Source organism: Macrobrachium rosenbergii, chromosome 48, assembly GCF_040412425.1.
Source record: "Macrobrachium rosenbergii isolate ZJJX-2024 chromosome 48, ASM4041242v1, whole genome shotgun sequence".
NCBI lineage: Eukaryota > Metazoa > Arthropoda > Malacostraca > Decapoda > Palaemonidae > Macrobrachium > Macrobrachium rosenbergii.
This window is the reverse complement of record NC_089788.1, coordinates 77,297,798-77,322,719: the sequence shown is the minus strand read 5'-3', so window position 1 is coordinate 77,322,719 and position 24,922 is coordinate 77,297,798. Positions and strand designations below refer to the sequence as shown.

Here is a 24,922-nt window from a genome sequence, read left to right as displayed (position 1 = left end):
AACAAGATGGTCAAGAAGGGGTTGCCAACGACCATTTTCTGCGTCGTTTTGTTGGTCATCATTGGTACGTCAGTAACCAATGCAGGCATCGGATTTCCAAGTGAGTCAAGGTTTTATATTTTCATAAGAAGGTTCAGTTTTGAAGAAAGAACTTGGTATTTTTATTTTCAGTTGTGTCTGGAGTTGTTCCTTATTACAAAAAAGAATTTATTTGACAAAATCCCTAGAACTTAGTATTTTTATTTTCAGTCTGGTCTGGAGTTGCTTATCAATTAAAAATAACTGTTGGACAAAAATCTCTACATTTGGTTCAATAGCGAGTTTCACAACCGATCTATCCCTAAATTTTAGGTTAATTTTGAGTCTCACATCTTAGTTATCTATAGATTTTAGTTCACATGTTGTTTATCCCTAAATTTAGTTTCCATACATTTGGTTCACGCCTGAGTTATCCTGTGATGTAAATTGTTAAAAAGATTTAAAAAAATCTCCAGCAACGAATAAACAACAACAGCAATAATAATAATAATAATAATAATAATAATAATAATAATAATAATAATAATAATAATAATAATAATAATAATAATGTTACTATGCCTCCCCAGATTGCGACCGAATCTGTACCTTGGAATTTAACCCCATTTGTGGCAGCGACGGAAGAACCTACTCTAATCCCTGCCACTTCGCAATCGGAAAATGTCTTAATCCCTACCTCACTGTACTATGCAAGGGACGCTGTAAATACTGTAAGTTTTTGTACCCTTCTTTTATCTTTGTTTTATGTGGAGGTATTTGTATTCTGCGCACTTACGCACAGGCCAGTGGCGAGAGGGCGCACAGCTAAAAGTGGTGGTTGTTGCCTATAGACTATTTTTCTGACTTGTCACGCTTCACAAACTATGGAATTTTTCTTCTTTTTCTGCTGTTCCTTTTTCAAGGGCCAAAAGGTCCGTCATTTTCTTTCTTGTCATATAGGGGAAATGATCTAGATCATTCAGCGCTTTCACCTCCTCGAATTAGTGCGCGTTCCTCGCTTTGACAAATATCAGGATCTAAGGGACAGAAGCGTTTGTTGCATTCCGTTGATAAATTGAGGAATGGTCTTCACTCCAGTCCTCAATTGGCTTTTTATAGATAGCAGTGTCACATTGCATTGCACACCTCTAGGAAAGTTGCTTCAGAACTTGTAAACCCTTATCAGCTGGCGTTCTTGTCCTTGCTGAATCATCAAATTAAAGATAAAAAATTCACATAAATTTTCTGTAAAAACAAAAAGATATTCTTTCTCCTTCAGGAGCTGAAGACGAGAAGTACTCACTCAATAGTAATTAATTGTAACTATCATCTCTCATTTTCCCAATTTATGGCGAGAGGTGTACCACTGAAACTTAGTCTTTATAATTCAAGTATATTTGCAGTCTATTCATCATGTTCCGAGACCCGTTTGATTTATTTTCAATTTTTCCCTCTTCTGCAGGTTACATCGGATGAGGTCGCCAGCCCCACGACCTTCTTCGCCCTGGTCGCGGCCTAGAGCAGTCGGCCCAAGTAAATTTCGTAAATCCTTAAAATGACCATGTTATGAAATTTCTTGACTGTTAAAAGAATAATTCCTAATAAAACTGCTCTCCAAACGATATTTGATTATTTTTCCTTCCCTCTAAAAATAGAACTGATGTTTATTTTCTGATGCATCTGGGAGAATAGAAACGAGTAAAAAATGCTCCGAAGTCCCCTCGACGCAATCGAGTTTTCTGTACATCGTATAATCAAGGCCACAGAAAACATCTATCTTTCGGATGTCTAGGTATAATGCTGTATGAGCCGCGGCCCGTGAATCTGTAACAACGGCACGGTGGTGGCCTGGCCTATATCGTTGCCAGACGCACGATTATGGCTAACTTTAACCTTAAATAAAATAAAAAAACTACTGAGGCTAGAGGGCTGCAATTTGGTGTGTTTGATGACTGGAGGGTGGATGATCAACATACCAATTTGCAGCCCTCTAGCCTCAGTAGTTTTTAAGATCTGAGGGCGGGCAGAAAAAGTGCGGATGGACAGACAAAGCCTGCACAATAGTTTTCTTTTCAGAAAACTAAAAGAGACAATCCTAAGGCTACAGAATAAGTATAGCGAGAGGTGGAACCCAAACCGGGTATATAAGTGAATGACTCTCAATTTAGAAGCACGCGTTTCCTTTACAGTTCTTCCGCTCAATATTTCAGTTCAGGCAAGAGAAAAAAATGATTTATTTTTATTTTTTGAATGAACAGAAATACTCTCGAACATTTGTTGGTTTCATCATAAATTTTTTTTTTTCACAAATATATGCACAGCACATACACGCACTCAAATAAGTCTGGAAATTAGGAGCACAGTTTTGGAATCAGCAACTGATCTAAAGAGGAAGCATAAATTTGATGTATTTTATAAATGGAATAAAAGTAATGAAGTTATTGAAGGCCAGGTCTAGCCTTTGTGGTGATTTCTTATAATCTACGAGTGTTCCAAATATTAATTAAACGTTACAATAATAGATATAATACATTTGACAGCGTAGAGGTTAAATAATAATATTATCGACCTATTTATGACCTAGACTTGGAGAAAATTACTCTAATTCCTCTAAAAACCTGAACTGTAAATCTTTTTCTTAAAACTTTTACAATTCCATTATCTGATTGTTCTTCGTGGGATGTCCTTACCAGTAACATCAAGGATATATATATATATATATATATATATATATATATATATATATATATATATATATATATATATATATATATATATATATGCACATATATACATATATTTATATATATACATATATATATACATATATACATATATATACATATATATATATATATATATATATATATATATATATATATATATAAATATATATATATATATATATATATATATATATATATATATATATATATATATATATATATATATATATATATATATATATATATATATATATATATATATATATATATATATATATCAGTTGGTGTTAAAAATATATATAGGTTGTCAATGTTTAATGAAACAAATAATAACTAAAACTTCAGAGAAACGGAAAAACTAGACACATTAGGCTTTCTTGTCCTTTTTAAAGATTAACTATATAATATATAGTTACGAATCTATAAGCATTTAAATTGTACAGTGACTTTATACATACATGCATATATATATATATATATATATATATATATATATATATATATATATATATATATATATATATAATATATAATGTTGATAGATAGATAGATACTCATTTTTATTACACACAAATATCATTAAACATTCGGTTTCACAATACCATGGGACTAACTTACACCCAATGGGAATTATAATTAGTCATTGCTTCGTAGACAAAACACTTAATTTTTATCAGCTCAATATGGAATTTAACACTGTAAAATGTGAAGGATAAGCTATACTCGGAAGGTACGGCCTTAAATAAATTTACTGTAATGAGTAAAATAAAAAAAAAAAAAATGTCAATATCTGTAGGACTGAAAATACTGATTTTAGATAATTTAATAGACTAAATTTCTGCTATTATAATCTGAGCATAATATTTTGCTCAAATGGTACCTGGTAAGATATTACAATGGCCTCGAAGTTTTGATTGAATCATGAAAAAAATTTAGTTTACAGGCTAATTGTGTAATAAGTCATTAATCATATATTTATGGCAACACATATAGGTATATATATATATATATATATATATATATATATATATATATATATATATATATATATATATATATATATATATATATATATATATATATATATATATATATCATATATATATTTGTGTATTCATATATGCATTAGTCATCCCTATTAAATCTTGGAGTGGTCTAAACTTAGAGCTTAATTTACAAATTATTTATCAGGTCATTATATTAACAACAATTTTCATCATTATTTTCAGTTCCATAATCCTTGGCAATTAGCATAATTATCATATTATTAATAATAATCGTCTTTTTAATATTTGAAGGATGCTTTAGGATAGATATTTAGCAGGAACTTATAAACTGAAAGTAGATTGTGTATCTGCAATATATATGATATATATATATATATATATATATATATATATATATATATATATATATATATATATATATATATATATATATATATATATATATATATATATATATATATATATCTTTATATATATATATATATATATATATATATATATATATATATATATATATATATATATATATATATATATATATATATATATATATATACATCCCAAAACAAATAGTCATCATACTCTTAATACAGCGCTCTGGTTGCTGAGCCAACGTCTCAAGGTCTATTAAAAGTAAGAAGAAGAAGAAAACACCTCGAGGGAAATTCCAGGAAGGTAAGACCAATATAACCAGGATTTAAAAAAAAAGGTATAAAATAATTAGCCTTCAAACGTATGATAAGAAAACACCTAACAGTTATTGCTAGTGAGATGATGACTACTACTAACAATAAAAAAAAAAAAGGTCTGAGAGTGTCTGAGGGTTTTATATAAAATTTCTTATCTCCAGTGAAAATCATCAATAATTTCATAAAAAAAATGTTAGATATTTGGTGATTCTATAGAATCTATAGATTGTTACTATTCTTTTTTATTGACGGAATATTGACAGTGATACTGAAGTAAGGTTTTTGATATGTGAAAGATATACGTTCATTCTAGAGATGTACATGTGTATTATATTCTCATGAATATACAGAGAGAGAGAGAGAGAGAGAGAGAGAGAGAGAGAGAGAGAGAGAGAGAGAGAGAGAGAGAGAGAGAGCATATACAATCCAACTGCTTAAGATCAGTTCTGCATTCCCTGTTCCAAACCATATCATGGAATTTTTTGGGGTATAACATTAAAGGTCATCAAGGACTTCGGCTCTCTTTTGGGGGGATTTACCTGCACCTGGGACTGAGCGTCTGTGTAATACCTGCGGCTTGTGTACGTATTTACGTAAAAAAAATCTTTGTTTATCAGCAAAACCTGATTATTTTTGACGGGACCATTACGTCGAATACTCAGTGCACCCATCAGAATTCAGGAAAATCCCCGTGACACGTATGCAGATGATTCAGGATCCATACTCGCTCAAAAATAAAAATCTAATCGGCTTGGAAGCCTTCAGGCAAAATTTCCTTCAGGTAAGTTAAGAAAGATGAGTAATATTATGGTAGTTGGCAACTCATGACGGATGTACGGGCATATAAAGGTCAACTCCTCACGACAGATGCACAGCTTGATCGCAAACTTTGTAAAGTGAGAAGCTCCAAGCCTCTTCAAATCTTCAGCTGGATATTTCAGATCGGGTATGGCATCATATACTTTGTTTTCTAGTTGTGTTGAAACATTACAAAGTACAGAAAAGTTTGCTTTACATATGTCATAGAAAACGACCCTGTATATATAAGTAATTACTACAGGAATTTCTAGTGAATGTTAGCTATCTGACCATTAAATATTAGAAGTGCAGGTTTCATCTCCAGAAATCTATGTCACTGATTGAAAAATTGGTTCAAGTTTTGGTCATAGAAGTTAAATCTGGGCAAGGACACTGATCTACAAAGCCTTTACAGGCCTGATGCCTGGGGCTCATGGTATCTGTGGACGCCAGATTCATTTGGTTTAGAATCAAAGAATCTGTGTGATAGATAATCTTTTCTGTTAGATATTAGCCAGGAATAAAACTAAAAATAAAAGAAAAACAATTACAAATAGAATTAGATTTAAGGTGAGAGAATCACGACAAATCCCTAACCATCATTTAGTTCTCTTGACAGCCTTCAACAAACAAGATGGTCAAGAAAGGGTTGCCAACGACTATTTTCTGCTTCGTTTTGTTGATCATCATTGGCACGTCAGTAGCCGATACATTCCACCACTATCCAAGTAAGTGAAAGTTTAACATTTTAAGGAGGTTCAGTAATGAAGAAAGATCCTGGTCAATTTCATCTTTAGTTTTGTCTTGCTCCTCAATCCAAAAAAGAAAAATTGATTGGGAGGTATCTTTAGAACTGGTTCAATAGCTTGTTTACCAATCGATCTATAACTAAATTTAGTTTAATAGTGAGTCTCACTACTAAGTTGTCTATAGATTTAGTTTAATTCCGAGCTTCACTTCTCTTTTTATCCCTAAATTTAGTTCGCTAGCTAGTTTCACATCTGAGATTTCCATAAATTTAGCTCACACTTGAGTAACCCCAAATTTATTCCAGTCTAGTGTCACATCCTGGGATGTAAATGATTCAAAATGTTTAAAAAAGTGTCCAACAATATATATATCACTGCTGCGCAGATATGTCACAACAATACTAGTCAGAGAATATCAGCAACAATAATTTTATAACGAATAATGATATGAAATCAGTCTGGCTTGTGAAAAGTTCAGTACTGTTCCCGTAGATTTCTATTAAGTCTCGCATTCAGTGAGACTTAATAGAAACTCTCAAAGTAAATCATTGTCATCATTTGTCAGTTCGATTCAACAATAAGTTGATATCCCGCTATCCACAAGAAACTTTCTAATTGATATCCTGCCCTCTGCGAGAAACTTTCCAGTTGATATCCTGCCCTCCACAAGAAACTTTCTAGTTGATATCCTGCCATCCACAAGAAACTTTCCAGTTGATATCCTGCCGTCCACAAGACTCTTTCCAGTTGATATCCTGCCCTCCACAAGAAACTTTCCAGTCGATATCCAGCCCTCCACAAGAAACTTTCCAGTCGATATCCAGCCCTCCATAAGAAACATTCCAGTTGATATCCTGCCCTCCACAAGAAACTTTCTAGTTGATATCCCGCCCTCCACAAAAAACTTTCCAGTTGATATCCTGCCCTCCACAAGAAACTTTCCAGTTGATATCCTGCCCTCCACAAAAAACTTTCCAGTTGATATCCTGCCCTGCACAGGAAACTTTCCAGTTGATATCCTGCCGTCCACAAGAAACTTTTCAGTTGATATCTTGCCCTCTACAAGACACTTTCTAATTGACATCCTGTCCTCCACAAGAAACTTCCCAGTTGATATCCTGCCTTCCACAAGAAACTTTCTGAGAATCTTGCATGTTTTCACTGTTAGTAAGAACAGAGGTGCTAACGCTAACAATATAATTAGCAAGAGAAATAGGAAAAGAATAAATCGGCACAGTAACAAAAACAAAAGTAATGACACTAATATAATGATAATAATTTATTCCCATATCTCCCAGACTGCGATAGAGGCTGCACCTTCGAATTTAACTTCATTTGTGGAAGCGATGGAATGAATTACCCAAATCCCTGTACTTTCTATGCCGCCAAATGTCGCAATCCCCGTCTGAGGGTGCGATGCAGGGGAAGGTGTGAAGAATGTAAGTCTTTTTTTTCTAATCTTTTGGTTTGATTTTGAGGTGTCTTCGGTTTACGTACAGAGAGAGAGAGAGAGAGAGAGAGAGAGAGAGAGAGAGAGAGAGAGAGAGAGAGAGAGAGAGAGAATTAGTTAATAATGTTTTAAATAATAATTTTTGTATTATAAAAGTATGGGTTCATGACTGTCAGTGAGTATTAAAGAGAGAGAGAGAGAGAGAGAGAGAGAGAGAGAGAGAGAGAGAGAGAGAGAGAGAGAGAGAGAGAGAGAGAGAGAGAGAATTAGTTAATAATGTTTTAAATAGTAATTTTTTGTATTATAAAAGAATGGGTTCAAGACTGTCAGTGAGTATTAAAGAGAGAGAGAGAGAGAGAGAGAGAGAGAGAGAGAGAGCAGCGAAATGCGATGCTTGCTACCTTTAGATTATCTTTTCTTACAAGTTGCCCTTTGCGAGCTCTCCCATTCCTGCTGTTGCTTTCGATGGTCAAAAGGTCTGTCGCTTTCTTCTATCTTAAAGGGAACCAATCTGGATCTTTCAGCACTTTCACCTCCTCGAATTAGTGCGCGTTCCTCGCTTTGCCAAATGTCAGCATCCAAGAGACAGAAGCGTTTGTTGCATTTCTGTGATAAATTGAGGAATGATCTTCACTGCAGTCCTCACTTGCCTTTTTTTATAAGCAACAATGTCATTGGTCCGTCAATCACCCTATTCCTTTCTCACGCCCAGCAAAGCTGGCGCTCTTGGCCTTGGTGAGCCATCAAATTAAAGATAAAAATTCCCCACAAAGTTTCTGTAAAAACAAAAGGATATTTTCTTTCCCTTCAGGAACTGAAGACCAAGATTCCCCACTCATGCAAAAGTAACTAATTATAACCATCCTCTATTGACTACCCTCCCATTTTCCCAATTCAAATGGGGAGGTATACCAATCAAATTCAGTCTGTACAATCTCAGAATATTTCCTGTCTGTTCCTCACGTTCCGAGACCCGTTCTTCATTTGTTTTCAATTTTCCGTTTTCCGCAGGTTACTTCGGATGAGGTCGTTAGCCCCACGCCCTTCTCCAACCTGTTCTTGACCAACGGCAATCGCCTCTCTACCAGGTAAATATTCACCGTTGAAGTGAACAGATGCACACCAGTTTCCTTCCCTCGTTCCTTCTCTCATAGCCATTCTTTGGCAGAGATTTTTCTAAAACCAATTTAAGTTTTCTCTGGTTAGAAATGGAAGGGATGGAGTCACTGCTAACTTTCAACTTGTTAGAACAATTCCATCCTGTCTCGATAAAAGTTTGTGACAAATTAAGCCGGGAATGAGAGAGAGAGAGAGAGAGAGAGAGAGAGAGAGAGAGAGAGAGAGAGAGAGAGAGAGAGGGGAAAACTCTAAAAGTGACTACCTCAAGATGGAAAGTCCATTTTTGTTTCTTTTTATTCTTAATAAAATTTAAACTAGAATGATTGATTATTAGGAGAGAGAGAGAGAGAGAGAGAGAGAGAGAGAGAGAGAGAGAGAGAGAGAACTGAAACGTGAATACCTTGCTAGAATTTAAACTAGAATGATTGATTATTACCAAGAGAGAGAGAGAGAGAGAGAGAGAGAGAGAGAGAGAGAGAGAGAGAGAGAGAGAGAGAGAGAGACGAGCTCTCTATAGAATGCTATCACAGTTCAGTTAGTTAACTTTCATCTCCCATCTACAAATCAGTTTAAGCTAACAGTTCAGTCATTTATTTTATCCCTATTCTCCCCAATTATCTGTCAAATCTAGCGATTTGTGAAGGACATGTTTATGAATTGTTGTCAACAAATTCAGACAATATCATGAAGTGATGAAGTGCCAGCTAATTGATGAAGGTGAAATCATAGATATTTTCTTGGGAATATAATCGGCTAAGCTAAATAGTTCCTAAGTTATTTGTCTACTTAATTATCTATTTAGTGACATAATTTCTAATTTATTTTTAACTTTTATTAATTTGATCCTTATCTTTCAATTATCTCTCTCTCTAGGTTATTAACAAGTGGAGAACAGGTCGCCAACAACATCGCCGACATCGAGGACTTCTCTCTCTTTTTTTTAAGCCCAGGTTAATTTCGTGAATCGTCAAAATGACCTTATTATGACATTTCATCTTGTTGCAAAAAACTATTAATAAAGCTGAAATCCGCACGCCAGTTGATTATTTTCCGTTCCTTCTGAAAATAGAATTGATGTTTATTTTGTGACGCACCTGGGTGAACATAAAGAGAGAAAATCTTAAGGGTACAGAATATACATAGCGGGAGGTGGAGCCCAAACCGGGTAGCATATAAGTTCAATGACACCCAAGAGTTCAGATATCTTGTATATTTACGAGATATGCTTATATCTGTGTCTGTGAATTACTTAGCCTATTAAAATCAACACTACTTTGGATATTTGTCCATAAAAGTATGCAACGCTTTGCAATACGAGTTCAGGCGACTGATACGTCTGTTCTAATGAAAATATGACTTAGAGAAACTGATGTTCACTGAAAATCAGGTGACAGACTTGAGGATAATAATATCTCATGATCTCTTCTAACCTTGAAAACCTACTTAAAACTAAAAAAGTAGGAATAAAACTCAGCAGACGAATAATATTGCTCTCCTCGGAAACCGGAACATACTAGGAAAAGCAGTTGTGGGTCCTGATAAAACAGGGTAACTGGCAACTCTCAATTATTGCCAACGCCGGCTATATAAGCGGCAACATTCTTGCCTTGAAAGTAGTCAGGTTAAGGCACTGTGTGTAAGACCTCAGCGTGTTCCCTTACGGTTCTTCTGCTACTCATCTCAGTTCAGGTAAAACGGAAAATGATTCATTTTCATTGTTCTATTGAATGGGGGATATTACCTAGCTCTCAGGGATTTATCGCATTAGCAAAAAGTGCGTTTTCTCAAATATTTAAAGGCTAATGTCACACCTAAGAGAAATGGGTTTATATACTTCCTTTTGATTTTCTAAGTATTTTTTCAAAAGGGTATTTGTCACAAAGTGAATTAAGTTTCAAATGGCATTTGGGGTTCATTGTTTCAAAATATATATGTATGCATGTATGCAAAATATATATATAAAATATATATATATATATATATATATATATATATATATATATATATATATATATATATATATATATATATATATATATATATATATATATATATATATATATATATATATATATACCACAAACAAATGACCACGAACACTGCAAAAATTTTACTGAACAGAAGATCATAGAACGGTAATAATTCCTGAAAAAAAATATGTTTATATCCAAAATAAATTTAAGTAGTGTAAGGACATTCTATAAATAGGAAATTATTTGTTCATGCCAAACGTATAACCACTTCAATCTTCTCTCTACAGGTCCAGACCACAAAAATGGTGAAAACGGGATTACTGTCAGCTGTGCTTCTCGTCACTCTTTTTGCCATCATCAGCACGTCAGAGGCCGGTCCTCTCAAGCTTAATCCATGTAAGACACAGTTTCTTGTTTTCCGAATTGAAAGGATTTGAGATTTTTAGAGGTAACGGTAAATATACCCAACCGATATCATCTATCTTGATTCTGATTGGCTAAGATACTGTACAGTCAAGAGTTAATATAATTTAATCTTATATACTCTCAGATACTGTGCCATCGCCAAGAATATCCGAGAATGTCCTCATACAAGCTTTAATATCTTCCATAATTTAATTAAGAACACTAGAAATATTGTTACTAATGATAAGAATTATATTTAATATTTTTTTGCTTTACAGCTTGCGGTAACACTTTCTGCCTAGCGGTCTACAAACCCGTTTGTGGCACTGATGGGAATACATATTCCAACAGCTGTAGATTAGATATCGCGCGCTGTGGAAATCCTGGTCTAAGGGTGCATTGCGAAGGGAGATGTGGGGAGTGTAAGTTTTGCATTATTATTTAATATTTAGTCTGGTTAGAATTACCTGTAGTTGAATTCATGCATGCTAATTTTGTCAACGATCTGTTGCTTGTATGGTTGTTGAAATGAGAAAGTGACAACAATGATTTTGCATCATCAACAAGTGAACAATTGACCAACGTGAGAACGTTGAAATGGTCTGCACTTGTAGAGAGAATGGGAAGGGCGGGGGCTGGGAGAGAGGGAAAATGGTGATGAGATTAACCAATTTGACTGTGAGGGCACTTTTACTGTCCATTACTATATTGGAAATTAAGTTAGTCACTGTACCTGGCGTTCTGGCATCCATGGTCACTGACTCAGCCATAATGGAGACTTCAATGCAGATCAGAAAAGGAGGGAGAGAGAAACTTAATTATAAGAAATGTAATCTCAGCTATGTCCATTTTCTCTCTATTATTTCTTGAGCAAACTAAAAAAACTTTAGAGCTCGTAAATATATGAAACTTTCCCAGTCATAAGTTCACGTCTTTATCAACCTAATGAAACTCCTTGGTGATTACAAACAAGTGAAACGCTAGACAGTCAATGAACAGTTGAAATGTATCTGTTCATTTATGAGTTTCCTGTGACTGTATTCATTTATACTTCATTTACTTATCCAGTTCGTTTTAATCAGTTTATTCAAATTCTCTTTTTTTATTCGTCCAATCTTAATATATATCTTTTCTTCTACAGGTGGCGATGCGTGAGTGGGAGAAAGTCTTCATTAACAATGGAGAAAGTAGTTTCACAGACAATATTTTCATTACCTGTAGAAGAAATAGTTTAAAAATATCTCAGGTCAACTGTGTCACTGAAGTACTCTTTCAAGTATTTCATTATAAACTTTCCTCAGATTTCTTCCATGAAATATCTGTACCTTTCATTGAATTTATCATTACTGACACATTGTATTATTTATAAAAAAATGTAATAAAACTGCTTTGAAATCCTATTATTTATTTTTATTTCCCTTTTATTATTAATGGGTTTTGGTACATAGATGGATATACAAATAACTACACTAAGAATATTAGAAATCAGGATTACTATTGGTGTCATTAATTGAAATTACATTTAAATTAGGAGCACATGTTTGGAATCAGCCATTGACGTGAACACGAAGTATTATTTTGGTAAATTTTATGAGAGAAATAAAAACAACGAATGAGTTATTCAAGGCGACCACTGGCCTTTGAAATGATTTCCTACAAAATACGAATATTCCTAACATTGATTTAGGCTAACAAGCATAGAAATAATACAATTGACATTGAGAGGTTAAGTAATAAAAATTTATCTAGACTTAGACACAGTTACTCTGAATCTGAATCGTCTGAAAAACTGAACTGCAATTCTTTTTCTGAAGTTTTCAATCACATTATCCGTTTGTTTTTAGTGGGATGTCCTTATTAACAATACCAAGGCTGGACCTTTAAAAGGAATTGGGTCCAGAAAATAAAACACAGCTGTCAGTACCACATTCGTACTGTTGAGTCTAGATATATATACATACATACATATATATATATATATATATATATATATATATATATATATATATATATATATATATATATATATATACATATATACATATATATATATATATATATATATATATATATATATATATATATATATATATATATATATCTTATAAATGATTGTTACCTCATCTTGAGTTATTTATGTATTATTCAGTATTTTTATTCAATTTTTAACATTACACCTCTCTCTCTCTCTCTCTCTCTCTCTCTCTCTCTCTCTCTCTCTCTCTCTCTCTCTCTCTCTCTCTGTCTTCTATAAATATATATATATATATATATATATATATATATATATATATATATATATATATATATATATATATAGAAAAGTATATGGATAACATTTACACCAAATGGCACAGTAACATGAATGTGGTACTGACAGTTGAGTGTTTTTTTTTCTAGTACCGCCTCCTTTTATAGGCGAAGGCTTGACATTATTGATAAGGACATCCAGTGAAGCACAAACAGAAAATGTAATTGAACAATTTTTAAGAAAAAAAGTTGCAATTCAGTTTTTAAAATTGTCAGAGTGACTGTGTTTAAGTCTAGGAACAATAGTATTATTGCTTAGCATCTGCCCTGTCAGCTGTGTAATTTCCATTATTGTCAGCTTAAAATGATATCTGGAGTAGTCATAATTTGTAGTAAATGAGTTTAAAGGCAGGTGATTGCCTTAAATAACTTCTTCATCACTTTTGTTCCATACAAAAAATTTGCCAAAATAATGCTTTCTCTTCACATCAATGGCTGATTTCCAATAATGTGCTTCTAATTTCCAAATGATTTCAATTAATGATACCAATAATAATCTTAAGTAATAATATTTTTAAGTGGTTATTTGCATATTCATCTATGCACTAAAACCTATTAATATTTAGAGGGAAATCAAAATATAGAACTGGATTTTAAATCAGGTTTTATTAAGTTTTTATTTCATAAATGATACAGTGCTTCAAGAATAATATATTCAATGAAAGGTACAGATATTTCATGGAAGAAATCTGAGGAAAGTTTAAAACAGAATTCTTGAAAGAGTACATCAATGTTGCAGTTGACTTGAAGAATTTTTAAACTATTTCTTCGACAGGTAATGAAAATATTATCTATGAAACTATTTTCTCCATTGTTAATGAAGACTATCTTCCACTCACTCACTTCCACCTGTAGAAGAAAGAGAAACATATTAAGATTGGACGAGTAGAAGGGAATTTGAATAAAATAATTAAAAACGAACTGGATAAGTAAATGAAAGTATGAATGAATAAATTCATAAGAAACTCATGAATGAACAGTTACCTTTCAACAGTTCACTGACTGTCTAGTGTTTCACTTATCTGTAATAAATAAGGAATTTCACGAAGTGGATAAAAACGTGAACTTATGACTGGGAAAGTTTCATATATTTACGAGCTCTGAATTTTTTTTTTTTAGGTTCCTCAAGGAATAATGGAGAAAAAAATGGACACACTGCTGAGATTATATTTGATTATAATTAAGTTTCCCTCTCTCTCACCCCCCAATTTGCTGGTCTGTAGTGAAGTCTCTCAAGTATGGCTGAGTCAGTGACCTTGGTAGCCACTGACTTACTTATCATTACAGCACTGACTTACTTACCATTATGGCAAAAGTAAACTTACAGTCAAATCGTATAACTTCATCACCATTTTCCCTCTTCGCCAGTCTCTTTTCTCAACATTCTCCCTACACGTGCAGACCATTTCAACAAGTCTCCAGCATGACTGAGTCAGTGCCCTTGGTAGCCACGAAGTCAAATAGATGTTCTACATCACTGACTTACTTACCATTATGGCAAAAGTAAACTTACAGTCAAATTGTCTAACGTCATCATCATTTATCCTCTTTGCCAGTCCCTTTACTCAACATTCTCTCTACACGTGCAGACCATTTCAACGCGTTCACTCAAGTCACTTGTTGACTCGCATGATGCAGAAATCATTGGAGTCACTTTCTTCTTTGAATAGCTAAAGCAACCGCAGACAAATAAAAGAATTAGCATGCATAAATGAAACAACAGGTAATCCTAAAGAGACTAAATACTCAGTAATGATGAAAAACTCACATTCGCTGCATTCTCCTTGACACCGCACCTTCAGATTTGGATTTCTGCATCTCCGCTCGACATCTAAGGCACAAGCATTGGAATACGTCTTCCCATCAGTACCACAGAAAGGGGTGTAGTCGTCTGTGCAAGCAATGTTATCGCAAGCTGTAAAGCAAAAAAAAACATTAATTGTAACTCTTACTATCAGTAGCAGTATTTCTCGTGTTCTTAATTAAATTATGGTAGATTGTAAACCTAGCATGACATTGTTGAATATTCATGACAGTGGTACAACATCCGAAAGTATAAAAATATATATTATATTCACCTCGACTCCTACAATGCCCCAGCCAATCAGAATCAAGGTAGACAACACCTGTCAAGTATACTTACCGTTATCTCTGCAAACACAGCCTAAAACAATATTAGATTTTGAAAGATTCTTATACATATTATTTTTAAACAATGATGAAAAGAAATGAATAATAAATAAGGGATGAAGTCCCACCTATTATGAAAACAAGAACTGGAGTCTTACCTGGTTCATGATTATGAGGACCGGCCTCTGATGTGCCGATGATGGCAAATAGAGTGACAATAAGCACAGCTGACAGTAATCCCATTTTCACCATTTTGATGGACTGAACCTGTGGAGAGAAGACTGAAGTGGTTTTACGTTTGGCATGCACAAATAATTTCCTATTTATATATGGAATGTCTTCCACTACTAAAATTTATTTTGGAGATGAACATATTTTTTTTCCAGGAATTATTACTGATCGATGATCTTCTATTGAATAAAATTTCTGCAGTGTTAGTGGTCATATATATATATTATACATACATATATATATATATATATATATATATATATATATATATATATATATATATATATATATAATCAGTAAAGAAAAACGTCCTTAATATCCAATTCACTCTACCTCGGAAATAATATATTTTCATATATTATTTCCGAGGTAGAGTGAATTGATATTAAAGGACGTTTGTAGCTTACTGACTGTATATGAATCATGATGATGTGATAAAAGTCACACACACACACACACACACACACACACACACACACACACACACACACACACATATATATATATATATATATATATATATATATATATATATATATATATATATATACATACAGTACATATATTCTGAAACAATGAATCCCCAAATGCCACTTGAAGGCGAAATCACTTTGTTAAGCCCTCTGACAAATATCCCACTGAAAAAATACTTAGAACACCAAAAGGAAACATATAAACGCATTTTTCTGAGGAGTGACACCAGCCTTTCAATTTTTGAGAAAACACGCTTATATGTTTGTGTGTGTGGACGTGCGTCTCTTTTTGTAAAGACACAATGATTCATGATTAAATTCCTGAGTGCTTGATAATATCCCCCTGCCCAAGCATTCGTTAAAAGCATAAAAACACGTCATTTTCTGTTCTGCCGGAACCGTAATGGAAAGTGTATAACCACCTCGAGAGTTTCTCCCTGACTGCTCTCTCAAGGCTGGTATCACTGCCGCTTATGCAGCCGGCTTCGGCGATCCGTGGGGTTGCCAGTTTCCCAGTTTTGTCAAACGCCACGACTGGTGTTCCTATCATGTTCCGGCTTCCGAGAATAACAATATCACTCGCCTGCTGCGTTTCGTCCCTAAAGTCGTTGGTTTTAGGTATCTTTCCAAGTTTAGAAGAGATCATGATATATTATTATCCTCCAGTGTGTCACGCGATTTCCAGTAAATATGAGTTGGTAAACACAGGAGTTTTGTAGAAGACAGATTATGCTAAACGAGTGAAAAATGCACCGAAAATCGAGTTTTCTGTACAGCCGCTACAGCGTATAATCAAGGCCATCGAAAATAGATCTACCTTTCGGTGGTCTCGGTATAAGGCTGTATGAGCCGCGGTCCATGAATCTTTAACCACGACCCGGTGGTGGCCTATCCTATACCGTTGCCAGAAGCACGGTTATGGCTAACTTTAACCTTAAATAAAATAAAAGCTAATGAGGCTAGAGGGCTCCAATTTGGTTTGTTGGATGATTGGAATATGGATGATCTACATACCAATTTGCAGCCCTCTGGCCTCAGTAGTTTTTAAGATCTGAGGGCGGACAGAATAAAGTGGGGACGGACAGACAAAGCCGGCATAATAGTTTCCTTTTACAGAAAACTAAAAATCGATCAAAAATTGTATCCGTACTCTTTCCAGTTATCTGTCAAGATGTGGTGATTGGTGACAGATATGTTCACGAATTGTTGTCAACAAATTTAGACAATATCATGAAGTGATGAAATGACCAAAAATTGTTGAAGGTGAAATTATAAATATTTACTTGACAAATGTAATAAGTTAAACTAAATAGTTCCAAACTTATTTGTTTACTTAATTATCTATTAAATGACCTAATATCCAATCCATTTCTTCACTTTTATTGATTTTTTCCTTATCTATCAATTCTCTTTCTCTAGGTTACTGGAAAGTAGAGAACAGGTCGCCAACAATATCGCCAACAATATCGCCAACAACGAAATTTTTTTTTTTTTAAAGCCCAGGTTAATTTCATGAATCCTTAAACTGACCAGATTTTGAAATTTCATCTTAATAAAAGAATAAGTCTAAATAAAACTGAACTCCAAATGATATTTATTTTTCGTTCCTTCAAAAAATAGAAATTATTTTTATTTGTGAGCAACCTGGATGAACAGACACAAAAAGAGGTCTTAAGATTGCAGCATATACAAAGGGAAAAACTTGACCCAAACTAGATAAAAAATAATTGTCATAATATATAATAAAGGTTTCATTCTTCACTGCACAAAAACTTCACATTAAACTGTTTAAAGTATCACTAACAACTTACATGATGATTATAATAGTCAACTGAGAAGTGTTAATGGATATCACAGTAGTAGTAGTAGTAGTAATAATAATAATAATAATAATAATAATAATAATAATAATAATAATAATAATTCAATAATAATAATAATAAATTAATTATGACAGAAAAATGAGAAGTGTTAATGTATATCACACAGCAATAATAATAATAATAATAATAATAATAATAATAATAATAATAATAATAATAATAATAAATAATAATAATAATAATAATTAGATTATGACAGAAATTATGAGTGTTAATGTATATCACAATAATAATAATAATAATAATAATAATAATAATAATAATAATAATAATAATAATAATAATAATAACCAGTATTTGAATTTCAAGAAAATTATCTCTGGAACTAATGCAGAATGTGTTTTATATGAATAAAGTCTGAACACAACCGGTATAATCCTTCCATAAGCTTTGAAATCTGTTGATATTAGCTGTAAAAACATGGTTTAATATCGAAATTCTGAAGGTTTTCCAGAGCTTATATAAAAGAATAATGGAATTTTGCTATAATAACAATGATATCTATATATTGTGAAGATATATACATATATATATATATATATATATATATATATATATATATATATATATATATATATGCAAAAAGATCTCACCGTTATTATAGCAAAATAAAAAAATAACAGATTCAAATTCCGTTCTTGCTTTATATATGAGTTATGGAAAATTTTCAGAATTGCGACACTAGGTATATTCTACAGATAACATCAACAGTTTTCAAAACTTTTGGAAGTATTGAATTGGGCTATTCAGACTTTATATATACAGTATATATATATATATATATATATATATATATATATATATATATATATATATATATATATATATATACACACACACACAGAACGCGAAAAGCAAAAAGTATTGGTATTCATATATAAACACACGCCGGCTACTGAAGCCAGCTATCTGAGGTAACATCTCAAGGACTTAAAAAAAAAAAAAGAAAACGCCTCGAGGGAAATTCGAGGAAGTCAAGAAAAAAAATCTGAATTAAAACAAAACGAAACTTAAGAGAAGAAAAGGATATAAGTTATAGAAAATGAGTAAATGGATTTTGTAAATAATTAAGAAAAGAAAAAACAGGCTTGAGGGTGTTGTATAAAATTTGATATCTGTAACAGAAATGTATACAAATTTTAACAAATGATATAGGTTATGTATGTGGCGATTCCATGCATGAAATTAATTATTTCTGTTGACGAATATTGACTGTGAGACTAAAGAATGTTTTTAAATATATATATATATATATATATATATATATATATATATATATATATATATATATATATATATATATATATATATATATATATATATATATATATATATATATTCATGTATGCATGTGAATATATATTATTCCCCAATATACCTCCCATATAGAGAGAGAGAGAGAGAGAGAGAGAGAGAGAGAGAGAGAGAGAGAGAGAGAGAGAGCGAACATACAACCTAACTGGTTATGGCCAGTTCTGCATCCCAGGTTCCAAACCTTTTCCTACAATTTTTTAGAGGTCGCAAAGGACTTTAACTCTCTTTAAAAAGCGCAATAAAGTTTATTTTGGCTCGACGCATCTATAATTATATGTTTTCATATATCCATTAGTAGATGCAACAGTGGGATTTCCCACTTCACGTTTTCCGTAATATAATTTTTCTTAGGGGGGAGGGGTATTTGCGTACACATTTTGGTAGTTGGCAACTCATGATGGAATGACCAATATATAAAGAATTTTGGTAGTTGGCAACTCATGACGGAGTGACCAATATATAAAGAACCAGTCCACATGGGAGAGTAACAGTCTGACCGCACACTTCGTTAAGCACTGACGTACTTCAGATCTTCAGCTGAATATTTTAGCTCGGGTATGGCAATACACACTTGTTTTTATCATTCTGCTGAAATATTACAAAGGACAGAGAAATTTGCCTTATATAGGTCATAGAAAACGACCAAACAAATGTGATTAGCACGTAAATTTTTATATAAGTTATTATGTAACACAAATTTATAGTATATGCCAGCTATTTAACCACTGAATACGGAAAGTACAGGTTTCATATAACAAAATCTGTCACTATATAAAAAATTGGTTCATATTTTGGTCATAAAATTTAAATCTGGGGTGAGTACACTGGTCCTCAAATTTTTTTCAAGACGGATTCATTTCACACATGATATCTGCGAAACCAGATTCATTAAATTTAGAATCAAAACTAATAGCTCTTAGATATTATCCAACAATACTTCAGGCAGTCGAAGGCAGGCTTAAATAAATTTATATTAGATTCTCTAAGGTGTTTTCACTTTATCTCATTAACATTTCAAACTGCCAATACTTCTGGAAAAGAACACTAGAACCAGGAGTAATTAAAATATAGAGCTAAGAAGAGAAACGTCAATTTGAAATAGGATTAGATTTAAGGTGTAAGATAATCACGACAAATCCCTAACGATCATTTGGTTCTCTTGACAGACATCAACAAACAAGATGGTCAAGAAGGGGTTGCCAACGACTATTTTCTGCGTCGTTTTGCTGGTCATCATTGGCACGTCAGTAACCAACGCACACTTTCCAAGTGAGTCAAAATTTAACACTTTAAAGAGTTTCAGTAATGGAGGAAGGACTTGGTATTTTCATCTTCAGTTTAGTCTGGAGTTGTTTATTAATCCAAAGAAGAAAAATTGTTCGGGAAGCAGCTTTTAGATTTGGTTCAATAACGAGTTTCATAAGGGGTCTGTCCCTAAATTTAGTTTAATAGCGAGTTTCACATCTGTGTTATCTGTAAGTTTAATTTAACTGTAAGTTTCACATCTGAGCTATCCCTAAACTTAGTTCATTATTAAGTGTCACATTTGAGTTATCTATAGATTTAATTTTATTGTAAGTTGTACATCTGAATTATCTAGAAATTTAGTTCAAAAGTGATACTGATACCCTGCCCTCAACAAGAAACTTTCTGTGAATCTTGCATGATTTCGATCTTAGTAAGAACAGAAACGGTAATATTGACAAGGTAAATAGCAAGGAAATGACGCAATTGAAAATAAGACTCCAAAAAAAGAGACTAGTAGAACGTAAATAGGAAGAGAAACGGTAGAAACCTACCAACAAATAATGGGTAGAAGTGAGGTAAGTCCTGGAGACACAGAAATATTGGAAAAAACAGAGCATTAAGGCAACCAGTTACAGAGGATACCATCATATGAAATTCCCTAACTGTAAGTTATAAAGGGAACCAAATAGTAACCTGACCTAACCTAACCTAGCAGCAGTGACAATAACGTAATGATAATAATTTATTTGTTTCTCCCAGACTGCGACCGAGCCTGCACCTTCGAACTTGACCCCATTTGCGGCAGCGACGGAAGGAACTACTCTAATCGCTGCCACTTCGAAATTGGGAGATGTCGCAACCCTCGCCTGACGGTGCGATGCAAAGGAAGGTGTGAGCAATGTAAGTTTTCCTTTTCTGATTCTCTTTTGTTTTGTTTTGCGGCGTCTTCGTTTTGCATAATCGTCACAGGCCAGTTGCAGTGATGAGAGAGGGAGCAGCTAAACCTGGTAGTTGTTTCCCGTAGTTGTTTGCAAGCTTTGGTGGGCTGGCAACAGTGCTAAGTTGAGTTAAGTACACCTTAGTTCAACCAGACCACTGAGCTGATTAACAGCTCTCCTAGGGCTGGCCCGAAGGATTAAATTTATTTCACCTGTCTAAGATCCATTTGGTTACCTAGCAACAGGACCTACAGCTTGTTGTGGAATCCGAACCACATTATAACGAGAAATGAATTGCTATCACCAGAAATAAATTCCTCTAATTCTTCATTGGCTGGTCGGAGAATCGAACGCGGGACCAGCAGAGTGCTAGGTGAGAACGATACCCATTCGTCCAATGAGGAACTGGCAACTGTGCTAAATGTGGGGTTGTCACTGATAGAGTATCTCTGTTGCACTTTACAAGCTCTGGAATTTTTCTCCTGTTTCTGCTCTTCGTTTAGAAGGCCAAAAGATTTCTCGTTTTCTTCTGTCTTAAAGGGGAACTGATTTAGATCATTCAACCGCTTTCACTTCCTCGAATTAGTGCGCGTTCCTCGCTTCGAAAAATATCAACTTCCAAGCGTTTGTTGCATTCCGTTGGAAAATTGAGGAATGGTCTTCACTTGTCCTCACTTGCCTTTTTTTAAAGGCAACAATGTCATACTGCATAGGTCAATCGTCTCATTCCTTGCGCACCTCTAGTGAAACTGCTCCAGAATTGCAACTCTTATCAACTGGCGTTTTTGTGCTTGCTGAATCATATCATATGAAACTGCTTCAGAACTTGTAACTCTTGACTGATGGCGTTCTTGTCCTTGTTGAATCGCATGAACCTGTTTCAGAACTTGTAACTCTTGACTGAAGGCGTTCTTGTCCTTGCTGAATCGTATGAAGCTGCTTCAGAACTTGTAACTCTTGACTGATGGCGTTCTTGTCCTTGCTGAGTCATACGAAGGTGCTTCAGAACTTGTAACTCTTGACTGAAGGCGTTCTTGTCCTTGCTGAATCATATGAAGCTGCTTCAGAACTTGTAACTCTTGACTGAAGGCGTTCTTGTCCTTGCTGAATCGTAATGCAGAACTTGTAACTCTTGACTGATGGCGTTCTTGCCCTTGCTGAGTCATACGAAGGTGCTTGAACTTGTAACTCTTGACTGAAGGCGTTCTTGTCCTTGCTGAATCATATGAAGCTGCTTCAGAACTTGCAACCCCTAATCAGCTGGCGTTCTTGTCCTTGCTGAATCTTGCGAAACTGCTTCAAAACTTGTTACTATTGACTGAAGGCGTTCTTGTCCTTGCTGAAACATACGAAGGTGCTTCAGAACTTGTAACTCTTGTCCTGGCTGAATCATCAACTTAGAGATAAACAATTCACACCAAGTTCCTGTACAAATAAAAGGATGTTTTTTTCCCTTCAGGAGCAGAAGACGAGAGGTCCCCACTCATGTAATAGTAACTAATAGTAACCATCATCTCTGGTCTACTCTCTCATGATTCCCAGTTCATGGGTGGATGTGTACCAATCAAATTTAGTCTTTATAATCCAAATATGGGACTTGTCCTCTTTTCCTCGTATACAAAGACTCGTTGCTCATTTTTTTTTTATTTCCCACTTTCTGCAGGTTACGTCGGATGAAGTCGTTAGCCCTACGCCCCTTACAGCCTGTTCGTGACCTACAGCAGTCGGCTTTCTACCAGGTACATAATTGACTGTTTAGGCGAACAGATGAACACCAGTTTCCAAATCCAATTTTAGTTTTCCTTCGTGAGAAATGGAGGGGATGGAGTCACTACTACCTTTCAACTTGTTAGAACAATTCCTTCCTGTCTCAATAAGAGTTTGTGAGAAATTACAGAGAGAGAGAGAGAGAGAGAGAGAGAGAGAGAGAGAGAGAGAGAGAGAGAGAGAGAGAGAGAGAGAGAGAGAGAGAGAGAATAAATCTCTTAAAGTTACTAAATCAAGATAAACAGTTCGGAACACATTAGTTTGATATTCAGTACTTCCAATATTCATAACTGAAATTGAAATCTTATAGTCCCGGGAACTTGAATCCCTTAGTCACTGGAATCTGAAAAAAAGGAATGACAGGACATTACCACAGGTAATAACCATCTGGAACTCAGATAATACACTTTAATGAGTTATTTTTCACCTCCCATCTTCAGAACTTTCGAATTTGAAAGCAAGATATTGTTAAAGATTACAAGAGTTGGTGATCATAGGAATTTTGAATCCAGATAAAGCTAAAGATCCAATCAAAAATTTTATCCATACTCTTTCCAATCATCTGTCAAGATATGGCGATTTGTAAGAGACATGTTCACAAATTGTTGTCAACAAATTGTTGTCAATAAATTCATGATGAAGTGACCAATAATTCATGAAAGTGAATTTATAAATATTTACTTGAAAAATGTAATCAGTTAAACTAAATGCTTCCCAACTTATTTCTTTCCTTAATTATCTATTTAGTGACCTAATACCCTAATCATCTCTTCACGTTTATTGATTTTTATCCTAATCTATCAATTCTCTATCTCTAGGTTGCTGACAAGTGGAGAACAGGTCGCCAATAACAACAGCAACATCGAAGACACCCCCCCCTTTTTTTAAGCGTAGGCTAATTTTCGTGAATCCTTAAACTGTAAATTTTTTGAAATTTCATGATTGTTAGATTTAAAACTTCTAATGAAATTGAAACCCAAAAATTAGTTGATTTTTTTGTTCCTTCTAAATACTGATTAGATGTTTTCTTTTGTGACGCTTCTGGATGAACAGATAATATGGTAATTCTAAAGATTACAGCCTATAGTGTATATAGGGAGAGGTGGAGCTCAAACTATGTGAATAATGGTTGTCATACAAATACTAAATAAGATATATACATTTAACTATTGAATATGTCACTCATATTTTACTGGTTGATTATGACAGTAAAACGATTTGTCAGTGTATATCCTGGTAATATCATTAGTACTATTACTGTTATAATAATAATAATAATAATAATAATAATAATAATAATAATAATAATAATAATAATAATAATAATAATAATAATAATAAAAAAAAAAAAAAAAAGATAATAAGAAGAATAGGAAAACTCTGTATAAATTAAGTGCCGTGGAAACACCTATAATTTTTAATGCAACTGACCAGAGAATGTCTTTTCCTAATAATAATAATAATAATAATAATAATAATAATAATAATAATAATAATAATAATAATAATAATAATAATAATAATAATAATAATAATAATAATAATAACTGCCAGTGTTTGCTAAAATGTTTACAGAAAATATCCTTGGACACTGATACCAAAACAAATTAACCCTTTGATACAGTCGGTATAAAAACAATAATAATTCTTCCATAGGTTGAGAAAACTGTTGGTATCATTTTAGAACATTAATG

The 24,922-nt window shown here is 33.4% G+C and overlaps 4 protein-coding genes and 1 long non-coding RNA gene across 6 annotated transcripts in view; 3 read left to right on the top strand and 2 right to left on the bottom strand.

The window, feature by feature from the left end:
- The window catches only part of LOC136831608 (uncharacterized), a 149,692-nt gene that overhangs the window by 47,110 nt on the left and 77,660 nt on the right, over positions 1-24,922 (bottom strand). The window lies entirely within an intron of this gene.
- Positions 5,284-9,589, top strand: LOC136831604 (PI-actitoxin-Avd5a-like). Of its 2 annotated transcripts, none has more exons than XM_067092238.1 (5): positions 5,284-5,386; positions 5,858-5,966; positions 7,286-7,426; positions 8,449-8,525; positions 9,430-9,589. In XM_067092238.1, the coding sequence occupies exons 2-4, from the start codon at positions 5,873-5,875 to the stop codon at positions 8,460-8,462; spliced, it is 249 nt and encodes an 82-aa protein (XP_066948339.1). In that variant the 5' UTR covers positions 5,284-5,386; positions 5,858-5,872; the 3' UTR covers positions 8,463-8,525; positions 9,430-9,589. The 2 variants fall into 2 exon arrangements, with proteins under 2 accessions (XP_066948339.1, XP_066948341.1); XM_067092240.1 differs by having other exon boundaries at positions 5,311-5,386; positions 5,846-5,966.
- Positions 10,150-12,334, top strand: LOC136831599 (turripeptide OL11-like). Its single transcript, XM_067092233.1, has 4 exons — positions 10,150-10,245; positions 10,817-10,925; positions 11,213-11,356; positions 12,076-12,334. Exons 2-4 carry the CDS (start codon positions 10,832-10,834, stop codon positions 12,087-12,089), a joined length of 252 nt encoding a protein of 83 aa, XP_066948334.1. The 5' UTR covers positions 10,150-10,245; positions 10,817-10,831; the 3' UTR covers positions 12,090-12,334.
- Positions 13,832-24,922, bottom strand: part of LOC136831592 (turripeptide Pal9.2-like) — a 42,464-nt gene continuing 31,373 nt past the window's right edge. The window contains exons 2-4 of the mRNA XM_067092225.1: positions 15,533-15,641; positions 15,013-15,159; positions 13,832-14,093 (exon numbers count right to left, since the gene is read on the bottom strand). Of these exons, the coding sequence (XP_066948326.1) occupies positions 14,080-14,093; positions 15,013-15,159; positions 15,533-15,641 (270 nt within the window). The 3' untranslated portion in view covers positions 13,832-14,079. The remainder of the gene's footprint in view (positions 14,094-15,012; positions 15,160-15,532; positions 15,642-24,922) is intronic.
- Positions 19,744-24,211, top strand: LOC136831606 (turripeptide OL11-like). The gene is made up of 5 exons (XM_067092242.1): positions 19,744-19,830; positions 20,442-20,544; positions 21,283-21,423; positions 23,125-23,200; positions 24,047-24,211. The coding sequence occupies exons 2-4, from the start codon at positions 20,457-20,459 to the stop codon at positions 23,136-23,138; spliced, it is 243 nt and encodes an 80-aa protein (XP_066948343.1). The 5' UTR covers positions 19,744-19,830; positions 20,442-20,456; the 3' UTR covers positions 23,139-23,200; positions 24,047-24,211.

What these genes read in the sequence shown, in the direction of transcription:
- LOC136831604 (XM_067092238.1), top strand. Translation starts at nt 5,873, where the DNA reads ATGGTCAAGAAAGGGTTGCCAACGACTATTTTCTGCTTCGTTTTGTTG. An exon ending in TACATTCCACCACTATCCAA is followed by an intron (nt 5,967 to 7,285) that starts GTAAGTGAAAGT and finishes CATATCTCCCAG; the next exon opens with ACTGCGATAGAGGCTGCACC.
- LOC136831606 (XM_067092242.1), top strand. Translation starts at nt 20,457, where the DNA reads ATGGTCAAGAAGGGGTTGCCAACGACTATTTTCTGCGTCGTTTTGCTG. An exon ending in AACCAACGCACACTTTCCAA is followed by an intron (nt 20,545 to 21,282) that starts GTGAGTCAAAAT and finishes TGTTTCTCCCAG; the next exon opens with ACTGCGACCGAGCCTGCACC.
- LOC136831599 (XM_067092233.1), top strand. Translation starts at nt 10,832, where the DNA reads ATGGTGAAAACGGGATTACTGTCAGCTGTGCTTCTCGTCACTCTTTTT. An exon ending in TCCTCTCAAGCTTAATCCAT is followed by an intron (nt 10,926 to 11,212) that starts GTAAGACACAGT and finishes TTTGCTTTACAG; the next exon opens with CTTGCGGTAACACTTTCTGC.